General features: G+C 42.0%; 1 protein-coding gene across 1 annotated transcript in view; it reads left to right on the plus strand.

Annotated features, from left to right (window-relative positions):
• The window catches only part of LOC119721553, a 35,075-nt gene that overhangs the window by 11,548 nt on the left and 3,397 nt on the right, over positions 1-20,130 (plus strand). The window contains exons 10-25 of the mRNA XM_038191633.1: positions 4,312-4,677; positions 5,247-5,357; positions 6,009-6,125; positions 7,039-7,261; positions 8,986-9,107; positions 10,159-10,245; positions 10,539-10,895; positions 12,051-12,104; positions 12,641-12,772; positions 14,086-14,202; positions 15,359-15,479; positions 16,595-16,666; positions 17,262-17,330; positions 18,452-18,523; positions 18,843-18,914; positions 19,676-19,759. Of these exons, the coding sequence (XP_038047561.1) occupies positions 4,312-4,677; positions 5,247-5,357; positions 6,009-6,125; positions 7,039-7,261; positions 8,986-9,107; positions 10,159-10,245; positions 10,539-10,895; positions 12,051-12,104; positions 12,641-12,772; positions 14,086-14,202; positions 15,359-15,479; positions 16,595-16,666; positions 17,262-17,330; positions 18,452-18,523; positions 18,843-18,914; positions 19,676-19,759 (2,176 nt within the window). The remainder of the gene's footprint in view (positions 1-4,311; positions 4,678-5,246; positions 5,358-6,008; positions 6,126-7,038; positions 7,262-8,985; positions 9,108-10,158; positions 10,246-10,538; positions 10,896-12,050; positions 12,105-12,640; positions 12,773-14,085; positions 14,203-15,358; positions 15,480-16,594; positions 16,667-17,261; positions 17,331-18,451; positions 18,524-18,842; positions 18,915-19,675; positions 19,760-20,130) is intronic.

Consider the following 20,130-nt stretch of genomic DNA (forward strand, 5'->3'; position numbering starts at 1 on the left):
TCATTGTTATAAAAATGGTTATTTGTAGCGGGAGCCGGGAGTGCCAACCGTGGGACGGTTTGTAGAAACAGGTCACCCGCTTTCTTTTCAAGCGGGAGCCGATAAAAGAGGGGCTCAAATGAAAGCGGCTCCCGGTAAGTGAACAGGGGGTATTTAGCCTGTCCGCCTAACGCATCGCAAATCGCTACTTATGGTGAAAGGTCATTGACACTTGACATTGGGATTCGGCGGCCATGCCGATGGGTGTTCATCGTCGCCGACGTTCAACATGCAATCATAGGCGCAGATTTCCTTCGTTATTTCAACTTTCTTGTTGACATTCGCAACTGCAGGCTAGTTGATGCTACGACCAGCTTAAGCATCGATGGAAAAGCATCAACATCGCCATCGCTCAGCCCCATCTTCAAACCGCCCACCCCATCTCGATTCGCGGACATTTTGAAGGATTTCCCCAGCATAACGCGTCCCACCTATAGTGACACTCCAATCAAACACAACGCTGAGCACCATATCATCACGACTGGCCCCCCTACAGCCGCACGCCCACGCCGTCTTGCACCTGACCGTTTGAAAGTCGCCAAAGACGAGTTCCAACACATGATGGACTTAGGTATCGTGCGCCCTTCGGCCAGTAACTGGTCCTCACCTCTTCATATGGTCCCCAAAAGCAACCTGGGGATTGGCGTCCATGCGGTGACTATCGGGCTCTCAACAAATCCACAGTGCCTGATCGTTATCCAGTGCCACATATCCAAGACTTTACATCATCACTACATGCCACTGTGATATTTTCCAAGATCGACCTCATCCGCGCATACCATCAGATTCCCATGGCACCAGACGATATTGCTAAAACCGCTATCACGACTCCGTTTGGGCTCTTCGAATTTACCCGTATGCCATTTGGTTTGCGCAACGCCGCCCAAACGTTCCAACGCTTCATTGATGAAGTAACAAGAGGTTTGGACTTTTGTTATGCCTACATCGATGACCTCTTAGTTGCCAGTACGGATGCCGATCAACATGAAACGCATCTTCGCCTTCTGTTTGACCGCCACGTTGACCGTCACGGAGTGCAGCCACTTGCTGGAAAGGTCAGTCCTATCCGTGATTTTCCCCAACCAACAACTCTCACCAAACTCAGGGAATTTCTCGGTCTCGTCAACTTCTACCGCCGTTTCATTCCCCAGTGTTCCCAGGTCCTCCAACCACTCACCGATCTACTTTCTAATGCCGGAAAGAAGTCGGCACCACTCCCTTGGAATGACTCTGCCACCGCTTCATTTCACGCTATCAAAGTTGCCCTCGCTAACGCCACTCTCCTTGCACATCCAAAGCCAGACGCGCCTCTGTGCGTCATGACGGACGCTTCGGATGTCGCAGTGGGAGCTGTTCTTCAACAACGAATTGACAATGCATGGCAACCACTCGCTTTCTTCTCAAAGCGACTTCAACCAGCAGAGACACGTTACAGCACATTTGGTCGCGAACTTTTGGCCATATACCTTGCCATCCGCCATTTTCGTCACTCACTCGAGGGTCGTCAATTTCATGTGCTAACGGACCACAAACCACTCACATATGCTCAGGGCACCACAACGGACAGACACTCCCCTCGCGAAATTCGCCACCTCGATTTTGTTTCACAGTTTACCTGTGATATCAGACATGTTAAAGGTGGAGATAACCCTGCCGCAGATGCCCTATCTCGTGTCGAACTAAATGCTCTTCGCACGGACCATACTGCACTCATCGATTTCCACAAAATGGCGGAATTGCAGAACACCAGCGAGGAACTTCAACGCTTGCGCACATCGTCATCCTCGCTCAAGTTCAAACAAGTTCCCCTACCATCATGTGACATTACATTAACTTGTGACATTTCTACTGGCAACGCACGTCCGTTTGTTCCAGTGGAGATGCGTCGTGCAGTATTTGACGCTCTACACTCCCTATCTCACCCTGGAATTCGCGCTACGCAACGCCTCATCACGGACCGCTACGTTTGGCCATGTGTTAACCGTGATGTGCAACAATGGGCAAAATCGTGCATACAGTGTCAGCGCTCAAAGGTCCATCGCCATACCTTTGCACCCCTGTCTAAGTTTTCTACTCCAGATGCCCGATTTTCGCATGTTCACATTGATCTTGTTGGACCATTACCCACATCCAATGGATGTGTATACATGTTGACCTGTATTGACCGTTTCACACGTTGGCCAGAAGCCATCCCTCTACCTGCCATCACAGCTGAAACAGTCGCTCGTGCTTTTGTAACGCGATGGGTTGCCTCATTTGGTGTTCCATCGGTTATCACCACTGATCGCGGTGCCCAGTTTGAATCCGCACTTTTTCGCGCACTCACAAATCTGCTTGGTACCACCCGCATACGTACCACAGCCTATCACCCAATCGCGAATGGACTAGTGGAACGTTTTCATCGCCAACTGAAGTCATCACTACGGGCACAACCAGACGCAAGCCTATGGACAGAGACTTTGCCGCTGATTCTCTTGGGAATCCGAACTGCAGTCAAGTCCGATTTCGGTCACTGTGTTGCCGAACGCGTCTATGGCACCACACTTCGCCTGCCTGGCGAATTCTTTGACAACACCACTGATGCCACTGCCTTAGAGCCTACGAACTATGTTCATCGCTTGAAACGCGCCATGCAGGATCTTCAGCCACCAACAACCCGCGCACAGCAGCGTCCCACAGTGCATGTTCCCGAGGAACTTCAGACATGCACTCATGTTTTCGTTCGTCGTGACGCAGTGCGCAAACCTCTACAACCGCCTTACGACGGACCTTTCAAAGTACTCAGTCGTTCAGCTAAACATTTCGTCATTGAACTGAACAATCGTCAGGACACAGTTAGCATAGATCGCCTTAAATCTGCCCATTTGGATATAGGTCATGCTATGAATTCTGCTCTTCCCAAACCCAACCACTCTATCCCAATAGTTCAAACCAATCCTGTAAATACCGAGCAGAATATCCCAACCTCAGATATTCCACCTCTTCGTACAACCCGCTCAGGCCGCACAGTTCATTGGGCCAAACGCTATGTCACATTCGTTCGTTCTTAAGTGTTTTATCAATTTTTGTTACTTCTCACTCACTGGAAGGGGGCTCCTGTAGCGTTTTCTTCCATATAATTATAGCTTAATTTGTGAACTTTTAACCCCTCGTACATTGCCCCCAGCAACAGTCCAGTGGTGGGTAAAAGTTATGACCCTATGGTATCAATCTCCCTAATTGATTGATTACTATTACTGAGCCAAGCCCCACTTTTATTACTTTGTCCCTCTTACCACATTTTTTCACCTAACCACAAAGTCCATTAGTACATTCCTTCAGTCTCTAGTATTTATTGCTTTTAAATTGGATAGTCAGCCCCACCTTACTTATTAGATTCTTCACTCACTCTCCTTTATTACTTTCTTCGCTCACTTTTCTTTCAACCATCAAACGAGACACATGTCTCCGAATTCTCTCTTGTAATTACGGGTAGTCTAGTTGTTCGATTGTTAGAATAAAGTTGCTGAACGACCAACATCGTGTGTATTCCATTATTCCATCAACCAAAAACCCTAAAAGTGCGCATGCATTTGAGGGTGGTTACTTAGTCTGGTTCCATTCAGACATGAGCGTCGGGAATAATTGTCAGGTCTGGGAACCAGACTAGTGGTTACTAAACAAATGGCGAATGCGCACTGCGCGTTCACGCTGCACGCCACGGACGTACGTCATGCATGTATATGTACGACTAGACTCGGCGGTGAGAAACTGATGAAAAGAGTCTACAACAACGTACAAGTTTAACGTTGCTTTAGAGTTTATTTTCCTGATTAACGTCGGTCAGCATCGCATATGGAATTCCTGAACCCAGCGGCCCAATAGATAAGGACACATAGAATACTCCGACGTAAAAATTGGCTTCTCCAACAAGGTAAACATATGAAAATATTGGTCATAAATTTTTTTGCCCGGTTTTGAGCACTTCATATCCTGGACTCCCTCCGTAACGTAGGGAGGAAAGGGAGTCCACCTGGGCTAGAAGACCTCCCATATCTTTTGCACATGGTCGTCAATCGTGGACCACCTGGAATTGTTTACCTTATTGCCCTCTTTTGTTCAGGGGACCTGAATGCATTAACAAACCCACTGATATACTTAAGTGTCCTCTTTAATCCTTTTTTTGCTCTTGAATTGCGCCTTAGTTTTTCTTTGAACGAGGGCAATCAGTAGCTTCACCTTCAATTTGTATTGATAAATGACGCTTTTCAAACGTTTACTTCAACATTGCAGGTTTCTGCGGGGAAACAAATATAGCATTGAATGCTTCCGTTAGCAAATTTTTCACGGCAGCGTTTGACGTAAATCGTGAAAATGACTGTGTGTGGACTGTCACCGCTGAACCGTCCACACGAATTCTGGTCACCGTCATAACCCACCGATATTTATCGACCACCTTTTGCGATGGGAATTATGGAGACTTTGTTAGAGACAGCAACCGAAGTGGATGTACAGAACTTGTCACCTTGCAAGCATCCAATACGAAATTCCGCAGACAAGCTTCTTCGAGTGGCCCCGCGCTATGGATAGAGGACACCGTCCATAGTTATTATGATAACTGGGATCTTACGCTTACGCTTAGTCAGTTCGTGGATATTGGTAAGTAAAGGTAAAACACAGTGAAGTAAATCTGTTCCGACGAGTGGGGGGGGGGGGGGGGGGGGATGGGGAAGACCAAAATCCAAAAATTGCCCGGCCGTGGAAATTCGAAAAGCGGGTGGGGGTGGATATCACATTACACTAGGGGCGCTGTTCATGATACACATTTTCATGTCTATGTTTACTCGCGGTGAAATAAAAACGGCGCATTTTAAGCTTTTGTACTTTTTTGTCTTAATTTTTCAGTGCAATGATAGGCCTACCTATTGGCTGTTAAAAATTTCGAGGAAAAAAACATCGAAATCCTCATTTTCGAGTTTCTCATCACGAAAACGTGGGCGGCGGGAATGATTCAATAGCCCATCTCCCCTAGTCAAAAATTGGGCGGGATATATACCCCCATCCCCCAGGATTTACGCTCCTGGTAAACAAATGTTACTGACCAACTCCCACTTCTTGCCAAATCGGTAAGTTATACTAACTACATCGCAAATGGAAACGCTAGGATTGTTAACAAAAAGGACAATACCTATATATGGAAATAACATTAAGCCTTGTGTATTTGGCAGTGTGCCGAAATGGAGAGTATAAGTGTCCCTCTGGGAGAACGTGTATCGACCAATCCGCAGTCTGCGATGGCTGGCCAGACTGCCCTGAGTACGAGGACGAGTTTGGATGTAGTAAGTGTCTTAAAGAATTTTAAATTTATTCCGACTTGTGTTTGTGTGATACAGGTTGTATTTTACATCGATGTAAACTTTTGTTTTTAAGCATTTCAAAACGAATGAATTAATTCATATAATTATTGTAATTATTATTCGTGGTTTTGTTTATTTCATTTGAAATTGAATCTAGCAGCCAGCAAGGGCTAAATGACGGTCATCTGACAAAAGTTATCACTTAACATAAATATTAAAAAAAACCTAAAATCTTTTTATTTTGAAGTATTTAGTTAAGTATTATAAAATGTACAAGGAACGGAAGAGGAAGAGATGAGGAAAAAAGTAAAATAGGAAGAATGTCAAATCAAGTGGGGACGGGAAGGAAATTACTTAAATTACCTAAATAATAATTAAATAAAATAACAAATTATGTGCAAATACTTTTTTATGAATATAATGAAATTGCTTTAGTCTCTGAGCCGCTGCATGCTTGCCCATTTTTTAAAAAAAAATATTGACAACATCGCTGTCTAAGATTATTGCAATGCCAAGCATATTAACTAATACTCTGATGTTGATGTTGTTATGAACGTTCATCGTAATTGAAAAACGGAAAACATTCAAAATGAATGGTTTTTAAAATATTTTTTTTATTGGGTTACTTTGCAGGAGATTGTTCTGGGGATGCATTTACGTGTGGTACAGGCTGGAGCGGATGCTTAGAAAAGAAGTATATATGTGATGGACCCGCCAGCTGCTCTGATAAGTCAGATGAGCTCAATTGTGGTGAGTTTTTCTGCTAGGCTACATAATCCAAGCCTCTACATAAAACGTTTCAGTTTCACCTGTTAACGAGATTTTACCGACTTTAGACAGTTGAGGCAAAAGGGGAAATGAACAACAACAAAAAAACACTAAAAAAGATATCTTCCCGTAATTATTCCAATCCGGCCGTTCACGCCATCCATTATATTATCACGAAGGCACCATCATTGGCTTTCTCAAATGACGTCACTTCCTACAGATTGTCTCGTGCATCGGCATTTTTGGCGTCAAATTTTTGTGACGCGCAACGGCTGCGCATACAAATTTGTAAATACAAATTTGAAAATTCCCACGAAGAGCGCGCGCGTGCTGAGCAAAAAGTCATGCGAGCCGTTTATTAGCACGTAGCTCACAAAATATCCACGTGTGCGGTAAATTTGTACTGAGTTTTCTGCCTCGCGAGGTCGTGAGGCAAATGTCTCCCCTGTATGATTTTCTTTCGCCTCGCGACCCGAAAATCTCACCGTATGCCGTGAACGTGAGCCACGTGCTGAGCTAAAAATGTTTGTCAGCCGGGACAATTACGCCAGCAGGCTTTAGAAGATTGCACCAAAATATCTTAAAATCACGTATACAGAGTAAGTGATTTCATTGGCTAGTTAATCTAGTTAGTTAATTTAAAACTGGCTTGTTTTAGCTTTGTGCGTAGCTCTAGTGAGCTGCGGGCTGAAAGCGCTGTGCTAGCTATCGTTTAGTAAATCCGTCATGTGGCTGTCATAGTGACAGTTTTAGCCGATTTTTGGCTAACTTTGACATAACTTTTTGTTAAAAAAACGAGTTTGACAGAAATTTGATAGAATAGATTTCTTTGCAGATTTCTGGCAGAATAATTTCTTAATTTCTCAGTTGTGAATGTGGCTGTTATGCAATGCAGGTCCCTGCGGTGACAGCCGTATCAACATGACGCTAGGCTACGTCAATCTGACCTCGCCCGGTTGGCCAGAAAACTACCCAAGAAATGTGAGATGCTACTGGATTTTGCTGGCTCCTGAGGAACACAGGATCCTGGTCATACTGCTTGAATTCGAGACTGATGGTTACGATTACCTGGAGTTGTCGAATGGGCGTATATTTTCTGCCGGCCTCAGAATAACAGGGTAACTTATGAGATTGCACATCGACAGTGACCTGCATGATCGTAATCTGTTCTTGCTAATTGATTGGAATCGGCACTTGCAAAGGAGAAGCTTTTTACATAGACGTGACACAAAACAATTGATTGGGTTATCAAGCGAAAGAGAATCGACACATGTGGCTAATCGTTTATGCAGCCATTACATGTCCAACGAATGTGTTCAATATCGTTAACGTCAGCTAGTACAACTAATTATAACACGATATGCTCAATCTCCTGAGTTGTGTGTCTATAGACCTTTGCAAGGTGCGCCACGATTGTAAATTCAGTTACAATGAAAACACAGAATGCCTTATCAAGTGTATTGCAAAGGAACAAAGACCTGCCGCAGTGCCCACTGTCATGGCGCACCGTGCGACAGGTTTATATGCTCTCGTTTGCATCATTACACGATAATAGTGTCAAGGGCGGATCCAGGGGGGGGGCCAAAGGGGGCCATGCCCCCCCCCTCCAAAAAAACGAAACCAATTTGTTTTTTTATGTAACATCGCAATAAAGGCAGGCAATGAGTACACCACCATCTTTTCCTCAAAAAAACATTGGTTAAAGTGGTCAGAAATTGCCTCAGATCGCACCACAGAGCATCCAGAATCCAAAAAAAATTCGGGGCCCTTAAGCGGGCCCCGAACCCCACGCCGTAACTTTTTTGACCCACTTTTTGGGGGGACCAAAATTGTTTTGGCCCCCCAAAAAAATTGTGTTCTGGATCCGCCCTTGAATAGTGTCCGATTGTTTTACCCTTTTCGGCGGAAAAGGGTAAAACATATTGTTACCTTTTTATATCAGCCGTGCGAAGCACGCCAATAATTATACTGTGATCGTCGCTTTTCTTCCCTTCTTTGGGAAAACGCTCATAGGAAATGTTGTATTTGCCAATATCTGCCAAATTCCTTTGCCGATTTCAGACAAATTTGGACAGGATCTTCCTTGACCGGAATCATTTCTCAAGTGACCAGCACTAGTGACCGTGGTCACGAGTGGTCATGGGCGTCAGTCGGTGGGGGACGGGGGGCCCACACTTTTTTAAAGTGGGGGATTATCGTTTGTCCCCCCCCCCACACACACACACACTTTCTTCGTCCCCGAATAAAAATTGTAGCTAACTATAATGATTACATAGCTCAGAATAGCTGATTCAATGACTCCAAAGTCGAATATGATGTTTAGCCTAAAAGATGATCTTTTGCTAAAAAGAATTGGTTTTAGCAGTCAGAAATTGCCTCAGATCGCACCACAGAGCGTCTTGAATCCACGCTTTGCGATCGCACTAGTGCTCATCAAGGTATGTCCCCCCACTTTTCGGCAGCGATTGACGCCCTTGCGACTGGTCATTTTCTTCAAAAATACAAAATGCTACTTCCCCCACAGTCTTGATCCAATTAATGTCAAATGTGGTCAGTTACATCTTAGGACCAAGCATCACGGGTTGTTCACAGAATTTGGCCAATGGAAAGTAGGGGTTACTTTCTCCAAATTACAAAATACTTCTTCTCTCACAGTCTTGATCCAGTTTAATATTGTCAAAGTTGGTTTTTACATTGCTTGACCAAGCCTGAAATCGGTTGCATACATAATTTGTCCGATGGTCACCTAATGATCAGTAGAGCGTATTGCGTATTACATGCTCTACATCACGTAATATATTGTCTTAACCTGCAAACTACTTTGTACACTTTCCAAATACAGGTCAGATTTTCCCAGTAGAGTTGCCTCAAGAGGCAACGAAGCGTCCATGTATTTCTATTCAAACGGCTACAACGAGGGGAAGGGATTTTTACTTCAACTTGAACAAAGGCCTGAAGACGAAAGTAAGGGACTTAATGCATATTGGTGGTTTTGTCTTCAGTTTTGGGGTAATTAAGAAAACTAAGTAATGGAATTGGTAATTCTGGATACTAAAGGTGCTGCTCTGTGATCAATCGTGCCTCGTTGAATCAGTTAGCAAAGAAAACAAAATTGACATGGGTTGGTATGGGAAGAATGTTTTTGGGTGGAGGATACCAATGGCGATTTCCCCCGAATTATTTATTGCAGTGCGTATAGGTTTTAACTAATTATATCAATCTATGTGCGCCCCCCCCCCCCAAAAAAAAGAACCCTCTAAGATAGTGCTTGTCTGCCATCCCTTCCACGTAACTGCAACAGGCTTTACGTTATATAAGCAGATAAAACAACTATACATTTGTGAAATATTACAGTATGCGACATGAATCCAGTTATACACTACATACAGTACAAGTTGTACCTTCAAAGGCTGAGACAAAAGTGATCAACGTTAATTCCTATCCCACAGCCAGGCTTTGCCAAGTATCATCGAACCATTTTGATTGGCTGGTTACCCCCCTCAATCCTTTGTTAGCCATTGGTAAATATTCCTGGCTCTTGATTGGCTATTTTGATATTATAAAGCACTGGATCCAACTATTGTCATCAAATAGGCTATGGACTTTCCTGTACAAAGGTTCTTCATAGTAAACCAGGCCCTTCTGTGGTGTACATTGCCCATGGAGAATAGGGAAGGGCCACTAAAAGTTGCTGCTTTTAAATAATGTGATCACATCGTGATAAAATTACGGTATGATCGCTGGGTTGCGGTAATAATTATTCGATCTTATAATTTTTGACATTCTTTTCAATTTTGATACAATCTTTAATTCTGATTATGCTTGATTGTTGTTGCGTTGATATCTGTTGTTGATATAAATTGTTGATTAGAAACGTGACTGTGTTGATTGGATACCCGATTGATTTGACCCCATTAATGTGGTTGAGTTGATCTTTGATCGTCGATTATACACCCATTCGTTGCCGACGAGATTATCTCATTCAAATAACGATACTTTTCTTTTATCTCCTTAGTGTCATGCGGAGTTGGAGAGGTATTGTGCGACTATCCGGACTTCATATGTGTTCCTGAAAACACTGAATCGCTGCTATGCCCGACAAGTAAGTGACTTTGTCGGTGTATGGAAGTCCCGTATGATCAGGTGCATTAATATTATTCTTAATTGGTTATGTGTGAAGAACCGTTCAGTATCAATGAAAGAACGTAGAATCCTTGCTGCTTTTTAAAAAATATAATCACTTTGCTTACAGGATATTCAGATGGTAAGGCCAGGTTAGGTACACCATACACACTACTGCCTCAAAAACTATTTTGGGCCTGATTCCTTGTTCATTTTTTTGCAAAATTGTTGTCGAATAAACTTCAGTCCAACTTAGCCTTTGCTTCCTTTCAGATTATTGCGGCGAGGAAACCGTGCTTGTGAACTTTTCACCAGTAAACTTCTCTTCGCCAAATTACCCGGCCTATTACCCCAACGGACTTGACTGCGCGTGGACCATCACTACTTTGCCATTTCTTTTGATTTTTGTCCACATCGAGGACTTTTATACTGAAGCTAATTACGATGTGGTGCAAATCCAAGGTCTCACATTTTCCGGAGTCTCGCCTTCGGTCTTCAGATTTGACGGCACAACAAAAGTTCGCAGCATGGTCTTCAATTCATCGTCGATTTCCATTCAGTTTACATCAGACGGGAGTGTTGGGAAGAGAGGATTTCTACTGTCGTTTCAAAGCAGCTTCCCTTTCAAGAGTAAGTATGACAGGGGCATTTCAGTCCCACGCCATAGATTCTCCTTGTACAGGGTGAGTCAAAAAGCGGAACCCAAACCCCAGAAAACATATTTCATATTTAAAAAAAAAATATGTAGCATCAAACATACTGGAAAGCCAATTTCCTTAGCTCCATTTAGAGGACAAACATTTCTGAAATTGCTCAATCCGTTCAAAGAATATCACCATTTCAATGCAGTGACCCTAAAACCTGTTTCGTCAAAAAGAGTTTATTGTGTATTCTGACTGTTTGGAACAACAAAGAAAATGACACAGAATCCTTTGTTTCAACAACTGTCGGCAACTGTATACACAATATCTTTATTAACAGCCCTGGTTAGGCAAACAATATGATTAAAAAAATACACTTTTTCAAAAGATGGGCCTTCAAAAGGAGTTTTTTTGAATATTTGTAATTTTTAAACTGAGGTGTTATCGCTGGTGATGTTTGAGGACAATAGTGACGTAGTATTTTTTTCATCTAAAGTAGCTTATGAAATTGGCTTTCATTCATAATTATTCTCGGTGCCACACAATTAGTTTGAAATATGACATATATTTTTTGGGATTTGGGTTCCGCTTTTTTGACACACCCTGCAGTAGTAAACTAGTCGGGAGTATCACCAGTTATCCACGGAACAAGTCTCCTGTATAACGTCTGGTATGTCTAGACATGCAGATATATGCAAGCTGCGCGCCAGCCAATCCGAGTCGACTTTACTTAATCCTGACGTCATTTCATACCTAAATCAGGACCAAATGGTTTGATTGGTCAATTCGAAAGCAGCGTTTTGTAATACAACAACAGCCGGGCGCGATATCGGGTAACTTTATACAGAGCGCGTGAAACAGTTTTTTTTATCCATTGTCTATGACGCGCAACGGGTGAATGACCGAAGACCTGATACAGAAAGCGCCCGCTGATTGGTCAAAATCGAGGAGGTCAATAGGTGGGGTTTTGCCTAATTAACCAGCGAATCTGTTCACGCATCCTCCACCCCCTCCATTTCCTGTACCATGTTGCTGTGTGCAAGCTATTGTACAAGAAATGGCTCCAGGGTGGATTATCTTTAATAGCTGGCACGATGCTTTTGCAATAAAAATGTTTCCCCAAGTATCTTATCTTTTACCATAGATCTAACTTGGTGCGACGAAGAGGAATCGTCAATAGATGACTGCGAAAAACTAGGTACGTTTTTACCTATTAATTCAACCAAACAGTTATAGTTAATATTTACATTTACCCTATCAGGCCGTCGATCGTCCTCGAATCATAGCCGAAAGTGGGTCAGTTATCGAATCGAAATCCTTAATCGATTTGATTCTTTGAAGAAGAGAGGCACATTCCGAAGATAATATTTGTCATTTATTCGGGCGGCTCACTCCCCACATAATGCGAGATCTTGCCTTGGACCATAATACACGTAGGTCTAGTAAAAAGGTCTTTAGGTACAGCTATGGTGTTCCAAACTTATTGAACAAATCGCTGAACCTAGATATATTAATAAACTTGGACTTTCAGTGAATGTGCACAGGCTAGGCCACAAGGTTAATCGGAAGTCGGAACTATGATAGCTATAGTTGATTCTATTCACAAGATGGGATTTTTTTTGTTGCGTCGGGGTGATGTAAGTCAAATTACGTTTTGCCCTTCACCGACGTATAAACACTGTATACTCAGTGTGTTATTGAATTTGCCTCACACTTTTCTCTTTTTTTGAACAGAGAAAATCCCGGTGTCGTGTGATATGCATGACGAAAGTCTTTTTGACTGTGGAGACGGGTCGTGTGTGATTCCTGAGGCCAGATGCAATGGGTTTACAGACTGCAACATGGGACTTGATGAACTGTCTTGTGGTAAAACTATTATTTATATTATTCAGAAAATTGTGTTCTTGTGGCAATGATCGACCGCCAGCAGTGTACACGTATGGTTTTTACGACGGAGGACAGACACACAAATGGAGAACAAAAGATCCTTTCAGTCCTTGAGCGTTTGGTTCTTTTGTTGAAAACGGTCCTCGATGGTATGGTTATGGCTAAGTCTATGGGAGAATGTTATATTACAAGGACAAAGTTAACACTTTGACGGCTGCGCCCGAATATACTCGGGATAGCTTTACACCCCGGCAGGTGCTACGCCCGAGTATACTCGGGATAGCAGTAAACGTTGTGCTGCCCTCTGTTGAACAACATCAATTAAACACAATGCATTTTCATTTCGTACAGAAATTCACGACTGTGTGTACGGTTACACTTCCCATTTGCCCTCACGTATTTTCGATTTTCTTTTCACGTCAATGCGTGTGCAAACCTGTCGGGCATGATTTGATTTTTATGCATTTCGTTTCTTTCCAACCACAACATCACTCAAAATCCAAAGGAGAACGATCAAAACCTAACCTTTCGGAGAAAGCAGTGAAAAACCAAAAACAACCCTTTGATCACAATTTCATTTCATTTGCAACACGATTTCGAGATCCGAAAATCAGTCAATAATGACTAATGGTTGGAAATCACCTACGTTTTCTTGACTGGTGACGGCCAGCCAAACGGAATATTTTTGGCGGGGTGTTTAGTACCAAAACGAGCATTAATCAAAGTTAAATTGTTTGATATTTCGGTAGGGTGCTTTTGGGAAGAATGCGAATGATCTCACATGCATTTGAAAGGTTTATCAAAGAATATCAAATTGAGTTTGCTTGCAAGTTGCAACTCAAGGCAGACCATCATTTCCAGTGCTTATTGGGGCAATATAAAAAAAATCATTTTTGCTCCCAACAGCTCAACGCCGACATTTGGCGCACATGGCCATATCATATGGAGCGCCATGTTTATAAAATAAACTGTTTGCACCACATTTATTCAATAATCAAAATCAGATTTATTTTCTCACCACAAATGGTCTCACCAATTGGTCTCAGATGGTCTCACCACAAACTTCCTCTTAATATGTTCATCGTCATAACCTCAAGAGTTGAGAAAAATAACCATCAGTATTGAACACAACTTGACATCAAAACGGTTGAAATTCTGAGGGATAATGATGGAGTAAATGGCCCGACTTGGCCTCAAATGCCTTTTCTTTGTATTGTGTCCAGACTGAATTTCGTACAGAAATGATGAAGGCCTTTGAGACGTATTTTTCTTATGATGCTTTGCTCTGATAGAAAATATACACTGCCCCGAGTTTTACGCGTGTAAAACGTCTTCACACTGTATCTACTGGGAAGAGGTGTGCGACGGCAAGGCCGACTGTGGCTCTGGTGACGACGAGATTGATTGCGGTAAGTCTCGTTGTCTTAACGATTTCAGACACAGTCCAAAGTTTCAAAAAAATCGATGCATGATAAGGAAAATATGGCCCTTAAACATCCTCCACTTTTTTGGTTTTGTATAGACCATGTTTCGGGTGAACATAATATTTATACGAGTAAACACGAACAAAGCCCTGAAACAGGTCAGATTTAACCGGGCAAAAATCTGGGTAAGATTTGACCGGGCACGCTTCTTGTTTTGGTCAAAATGACTCTTCTGTGATGCACTTTTTGGGGCCATTTGTCACGTGTAAAAGTAGTCAATTTGACAGGTACACAACTGTTCACTTTTATCAAGAAAAATGTCAGGCCAAAATATCCGATCCTTGCTTGGGTCGAGATCGAATCTTATCTGGGACTGTAAAAAGTGAGTAGGCCATATTCGGTTCGTTAGTGTAACGTCACTTCAGTTAAAACCACGCCCACTGCACGTCAAGTAGCATTGGAACCATTGTAACCAAAAGTTACAACACAGCTTGAGTGTTTAGCCAATGGGCGCTTGTAATCGTGGTGTACAAGCATTACATTCACTGTGTGGACTTCAGAACAAAAGAGGTCCACATGAACCAGGTAGCAGCGACGTTGTGTGGACTTGGGCAAGTCCACACAGTAGAAAACAGGGTTAGATGCATTTTTGGGTTAGGTTTATCCGTGGCAAAATGAAGAGAGGAACTAAAGGGAATCAGAGAAAACAATTTGGGTGGAAAGAGTTTTCACAGTGTGAGTAAAACGAGTTTTTTCACAGGTTTTCTTAACTACACGAAAACAAAAGAATGTCCACACTAAGTAATTAACGTACACGTGTATGACGAAGTCACTAACTAACCGGTGTGAGTACTGCCAAATTAGCTTTGTTTGGTACTGATTAATATCGAGGGATTATTGGCGTGCTTAATCCGTTAATTCTCGCATATTCTCGTGTATTCTCGTGAATTCGTTGAAAATTAAAATTGTATGATCGCTAATCATCCTTACTAAGCATTACCACATCAATCCGTACGTTCGTGAGTGAAAATACCCAACTTATGCTTCTGCATTCCAAGTGGTTGCACGGAAACAGATCAAATCTCAATATAATCTATAAGAACAATGTTTAACGTCTGTCAACATTTGAATTCATTTGTAGTTAACAAGCGCTGCCCCAACGGCTGTAAATGCAACTATGACGTCGACGATTTCCATGTTCGATGTCAGCAAGGTTGGAGTCAAAGCACCCTCGCCAACACTGCAAAAAGGACACAGGCTCTGTAAGATATAAAAACAAAGTTAAACACTTGTGTTATTGAGTTCGGTTTAACATTTTTGTTTAAATAGATATTCAAATGCTTATGGAATGCATATGCAAAGGAACCTCCCGAATTATTATCAAAAGCTTACCTGGATTAAAGATCGCCAGGGACTAAACACTCTGTGGAATTAATCCGTCTGGCTTGATGTCATTCAGAAGAAATCAATAAATGTAGTTGATTTCCAACCGTAAGATTTTTTGGAAATAATAAATCTATTGGCGAAATCGTGTTTCGTGATCAACGGGTTGGCTATGGTTTTGACTGTCTCTTCTTGGAAAGCGTAATATCCACTGAGCTGACACTTAAGTAGGTTAGGTTTTGAACTTTGTACTCTGAATTTTGAGTGGTGTTATTACTGGAGACAAACAAAATGCATTGAAAAGCAATGATCCTGTATACCTTCACGCTTTACACTTAACGTAAAATGACATTGTTTACCAAAGACGCACGTATATCATTGCTACATTAGACAGTAACTACCGCTATTCGCTTTCCAAGGAACGTTTCAATAAACAGGTACACTTGCGCAAAAAAAAAACAAGAGTTTTGGTGAAAAATACGAACAAAATCGCGGAAAAAGGGACTTTATGCTTCCAGCTATTCATGGTAACTCAGATGGCTCTGCTTTTCTCCGGTGCCAAATTTTCAGTGGGGGCGACTGGGGGGGGGCGAACTTTCTATGGGGGCGTGCAGCCCCTCCCCCCCCCCCACGCCCCCCTCTCGTAGCTTCGCCGCTGGTTCTGCTTCATGTAAAAATATCAATACTGCCCAATAAGCCAGTTCGGTATCTCGATGAAGTAAACCAGGTCAAAGGTCATTCGGGAAAACGCGGACGCCCATTCTGGTTATAATTAGCCATTGGTCTCCATTAGTAACACAATTATTAGTGCACGACCGTCTCTGCGCGCGTTCATACGCCTTCGATTATCCCGAATGACGCTTGACTCATCTCATTATGCGCATGCGGTGTTGAAATACCGAACACGTTTATTGCGTGTGTGCACCTGCCGATTATTGACACTGTGCAAACAATTCTTCACTTGTTTTTCTTTTTTCACTTTCAATGGTCCCAGGGAACTTACCCACGGTGAAATCCATACCCTTGAGTTGGGTGGTTTCAAAGGGCTGCACTACCTCGAAGCGCTGTGAGTACAGTTTACATTGCCGTCAAAACGAACGTTTATGCCGAACGGCAAATATGGAGACAATTCGGGCGATTCACAATGCAGTGCGCCACCAAGAGTTCGCCATGGCGAGTTAAGTTTCCCTATTGCATTGTGGGAGATGGTCGACGAATTCGCAGCGCGAGACATTTGAAATTGTTACTTTTTCTGGTCAGTAATTTCGTAGGCGTATGATTCGAGTACATGTTTGCCCTTTTCTTTTCCTTTTCTTAATATGGTGTTTTTTGTAAGGCAGCAGGATGGTATGTGCCCCAATCTATAAAGAATTAACTCAAGTTGTCTACTGACACTCATTCAAATGGGCTATTGTTTTGTCGACTGTAAACTTGAAAAATGGACTCTCCATGTCTAACCCTAGGTGGCGCACTGCATTGTGAATCGCCCGAATTCCATAATATGCATCAGAAAGTTACATTTCTGGTGTCAAACTATGCGCTACCCATTAACTGATTAGTTTTGTGAATATCAACTCATCAAAGAAGGATATCTGAAATTAAAAATCATTGTTTCCGGCATTCTTTCTTGCTGTCTCACAGATGAATATTTATCATTACAGGTACCTGACAGATAACCACATACAATGGATACAGCAAGGTGCATTTGCTGGGCTGAATATTACATACCTGTAAGTAGTAAATGTAGGTTTTCCCAGATATTTTAACACTACCACACAAATTCCAAACAAACAATTTGCTTTGTTTCAATAGCTAGAGCCGATATCGCCACACGAGACAAAACTACCGAAATTGGAACGAATTAGAATGCTACAAATGTGAATTACGTAGGCCTATACCGCACCTTTAATGAATTCCATTGGTGGCTATTTGAAATTGAAACTCAGCTCGAAGACATCCTATAACGAAATTCAAGTATCTTTACAGGAAATGTGTGTGTGAGAGCGTTAAAGGGACACTGCGTCCTGGAAAGAACCCAGTTAGGCAACGAACTGCGTTTTGAACAAAATGATGTTAATCGGAAAGAACATTCAAAAGTAAGATATATACATCCACACAACCATCCTTTCAAAACTGGGCGTTTTTGTGTTATTTTGTGCGCGAACGAATGTCGGGGTCCCCTTTTGCGAATGTGCAAACCACATTGTGCATTGGTGCTGTGTGTGAGATTTATATGACCGTACAACGTGTATCGTACTTTGAATGAAAATGACAGGAAAAACGCATGCGTATTCCGTCGTGTTTTTCCGTGCAAACACTGGTCAAAATGCCATGGTAGCACTTCTGGGTCCTAGCTCCCTGCTGTACGTTATGAATGCGCGCGGATGTTGGTAACCAGCGATGCAACCAGGCCCAGTAGGCTGGTTTCAAATAGTCGACCTGCGTAGTCAACCATTGTCGACTAGACAGAGTTCAGGCTAACTTTAGTCGAACTATGGTTAACCATTGGTCAACAATAGTTCTTGCGCGAACTTGCCCATAGTTATATTTACTTGGATGTCGGTTATGTTGGTACATTGTATCTTCGATGGCTTTGTCTATGCGTCAATATCGCGGTGGAATTAATCGCGTCAACGCAGCTTGTGAAATGTTGTCCAATAAGCCAGTTCGGTATTTCAATGATCCGAGGTCATTCGAGATAACATCGGTGACGTGATGTTAAGGGGTGTTACGCGCACGAACAACAGTTGGTTGTCCGCCTGCACGTTAGTTTACGGACATAATTAATGCACAGGCACCTCCGATGAATCATCAATATACTTAGTTGAATATCGTGTTTTTCTTCCCACAGGGATATTTCTAACAACAATATAACAATGATTGATTCGCCCATCTTTTACGAATTGGAGCAACTCGAAACATTGTAAGTGGCACTTTCATTTTATTCGATTTATTTGAAGGGAGAGACGTAACTTTTCTTCGATAGGGACGGTACGCCACTTTTCAATTACTGACTGCTGTCCTTTTCTTTTCTATTCTATCATTACCACTAGGCCAAGTTTGCCATCTGCAAGACCAAACGTGATGTGTAATGGTACATGCAGATATTTTTGTTCGAGTGGCTCTCAGCTCATTGCACATGTTAACATAACTCTGCCCACTAAATCCCTCCAACTTTTGTCGCCTCAGAGATTGAGGTGCCATGTTGACTTTTTTTTTTCTTTTTCCTCATTTCCGTACAGGATGATGGTAAATGTTCCCATCATGTCTATTTCTGCGTCTGCTTTCCTGGGACTGTCAAATCTTGAAACACTGTAAGAGAATTGCTTCCTTCTTACGTTTGCATAGTCTTAACTGCGCCATTATGGTTTGCTTTCCTGAATTAGAATCGAAGACCTTATCCACAAGGACGCCATTTTTGGTTCGAGTTCCCTGAATCAGTTTTATACATTGTAAACTGTTAAATGGGATGATGCCATACTATTTCTTGATAAGAGGCGTTCCAAGTTTCAATCTCATTATTTTTTAAACATTGGGATAGGTCTATGTTTAAATCACAAATTTTTAATTATTCACCAGAGGAATTACTGATGTTTATACCTTGTAATGAACTTGTATGTTATTGCAAAATGAAGAATTTACTTCGCTTTCAAGTTAGTTTAGCCGAGTCGAGAATAAAGTCGTGTACAATTTGTGGAATGTATTGAGAAAGCTTCCGATTCGAAAAAGAAAATCCTGATATATCAACACATGGACTTGAGTTGATGCTATACTGAAAGTGTGTAATCTATAACTGAAAATTCTACGTTATGAAATTCGAGAATGGGTCTACATTTTCAATTAGAAAATCAGAAACGTTGATAAAGATCATAAATACTTACACGTCCTTTCGAAATCCGTCTTGCTAAAAAATACAAGTCCTTAGGATTCTTTGAATTTATTAAATACTAACTCCATAAAAAACACCAATTGTAATTTTCTTTGTATCCGATGCAAGGCGATACCGGTATGCAAGCGGAATTTACAAACATATGAAATGAATGGTGTCTTTTTGGTTTCTCAATATTTTTCATAGTGTGATCATAACCAAACTACGAGGCGACATGTTTATCGAGGTGGAAAAGGGAGCGTTTCAGGAGTTAAAGTCTCTGCAAACTGTGTGAGTAAATATATTTAATTAACTACATGTACTTTCAATTCTTTAGATCCACTTACAAAATATGGATGTTATCCTCACTGTAATTCCAGTTATCTGGTGTGTTTATGACGGTAAACTTGTACTGCTTTCTTATGCCTACGGGTGCAACCTTGTATTAAAATTCCCATAGACACTAGTGCTAAATGCCCATACTTCAAAATTCTTTAAAAAATACTCGGAACTCTCACAGGTATTTATTAAAGCTGCACAGGAGAATAATGATCAACATGTTATCTTTCATTTTCTTATAATTTTTTGGTGGGTTGACCATTGACTTTTTGAGATATTGTCACCCAAAGAAGACGACCCCTAGGCCTATATTCCCCAAAGCG

This window comes from Patiria miniata, unplaced genomic scaffold (assembly GCF_015706575.1).
Source record: "Patiria miniata isolate m_02_andy unplaced genomic scaffold, ASM1570657v1 HiC_scaffold_13, whole genome shotgun sequence".
Classification (NCBI taxonomy): Eukaryota; Metazoa; Echinodermata; class Asteroidea; order Valvatida; family Asterinidae; genus Patiria; species Patiria miniata.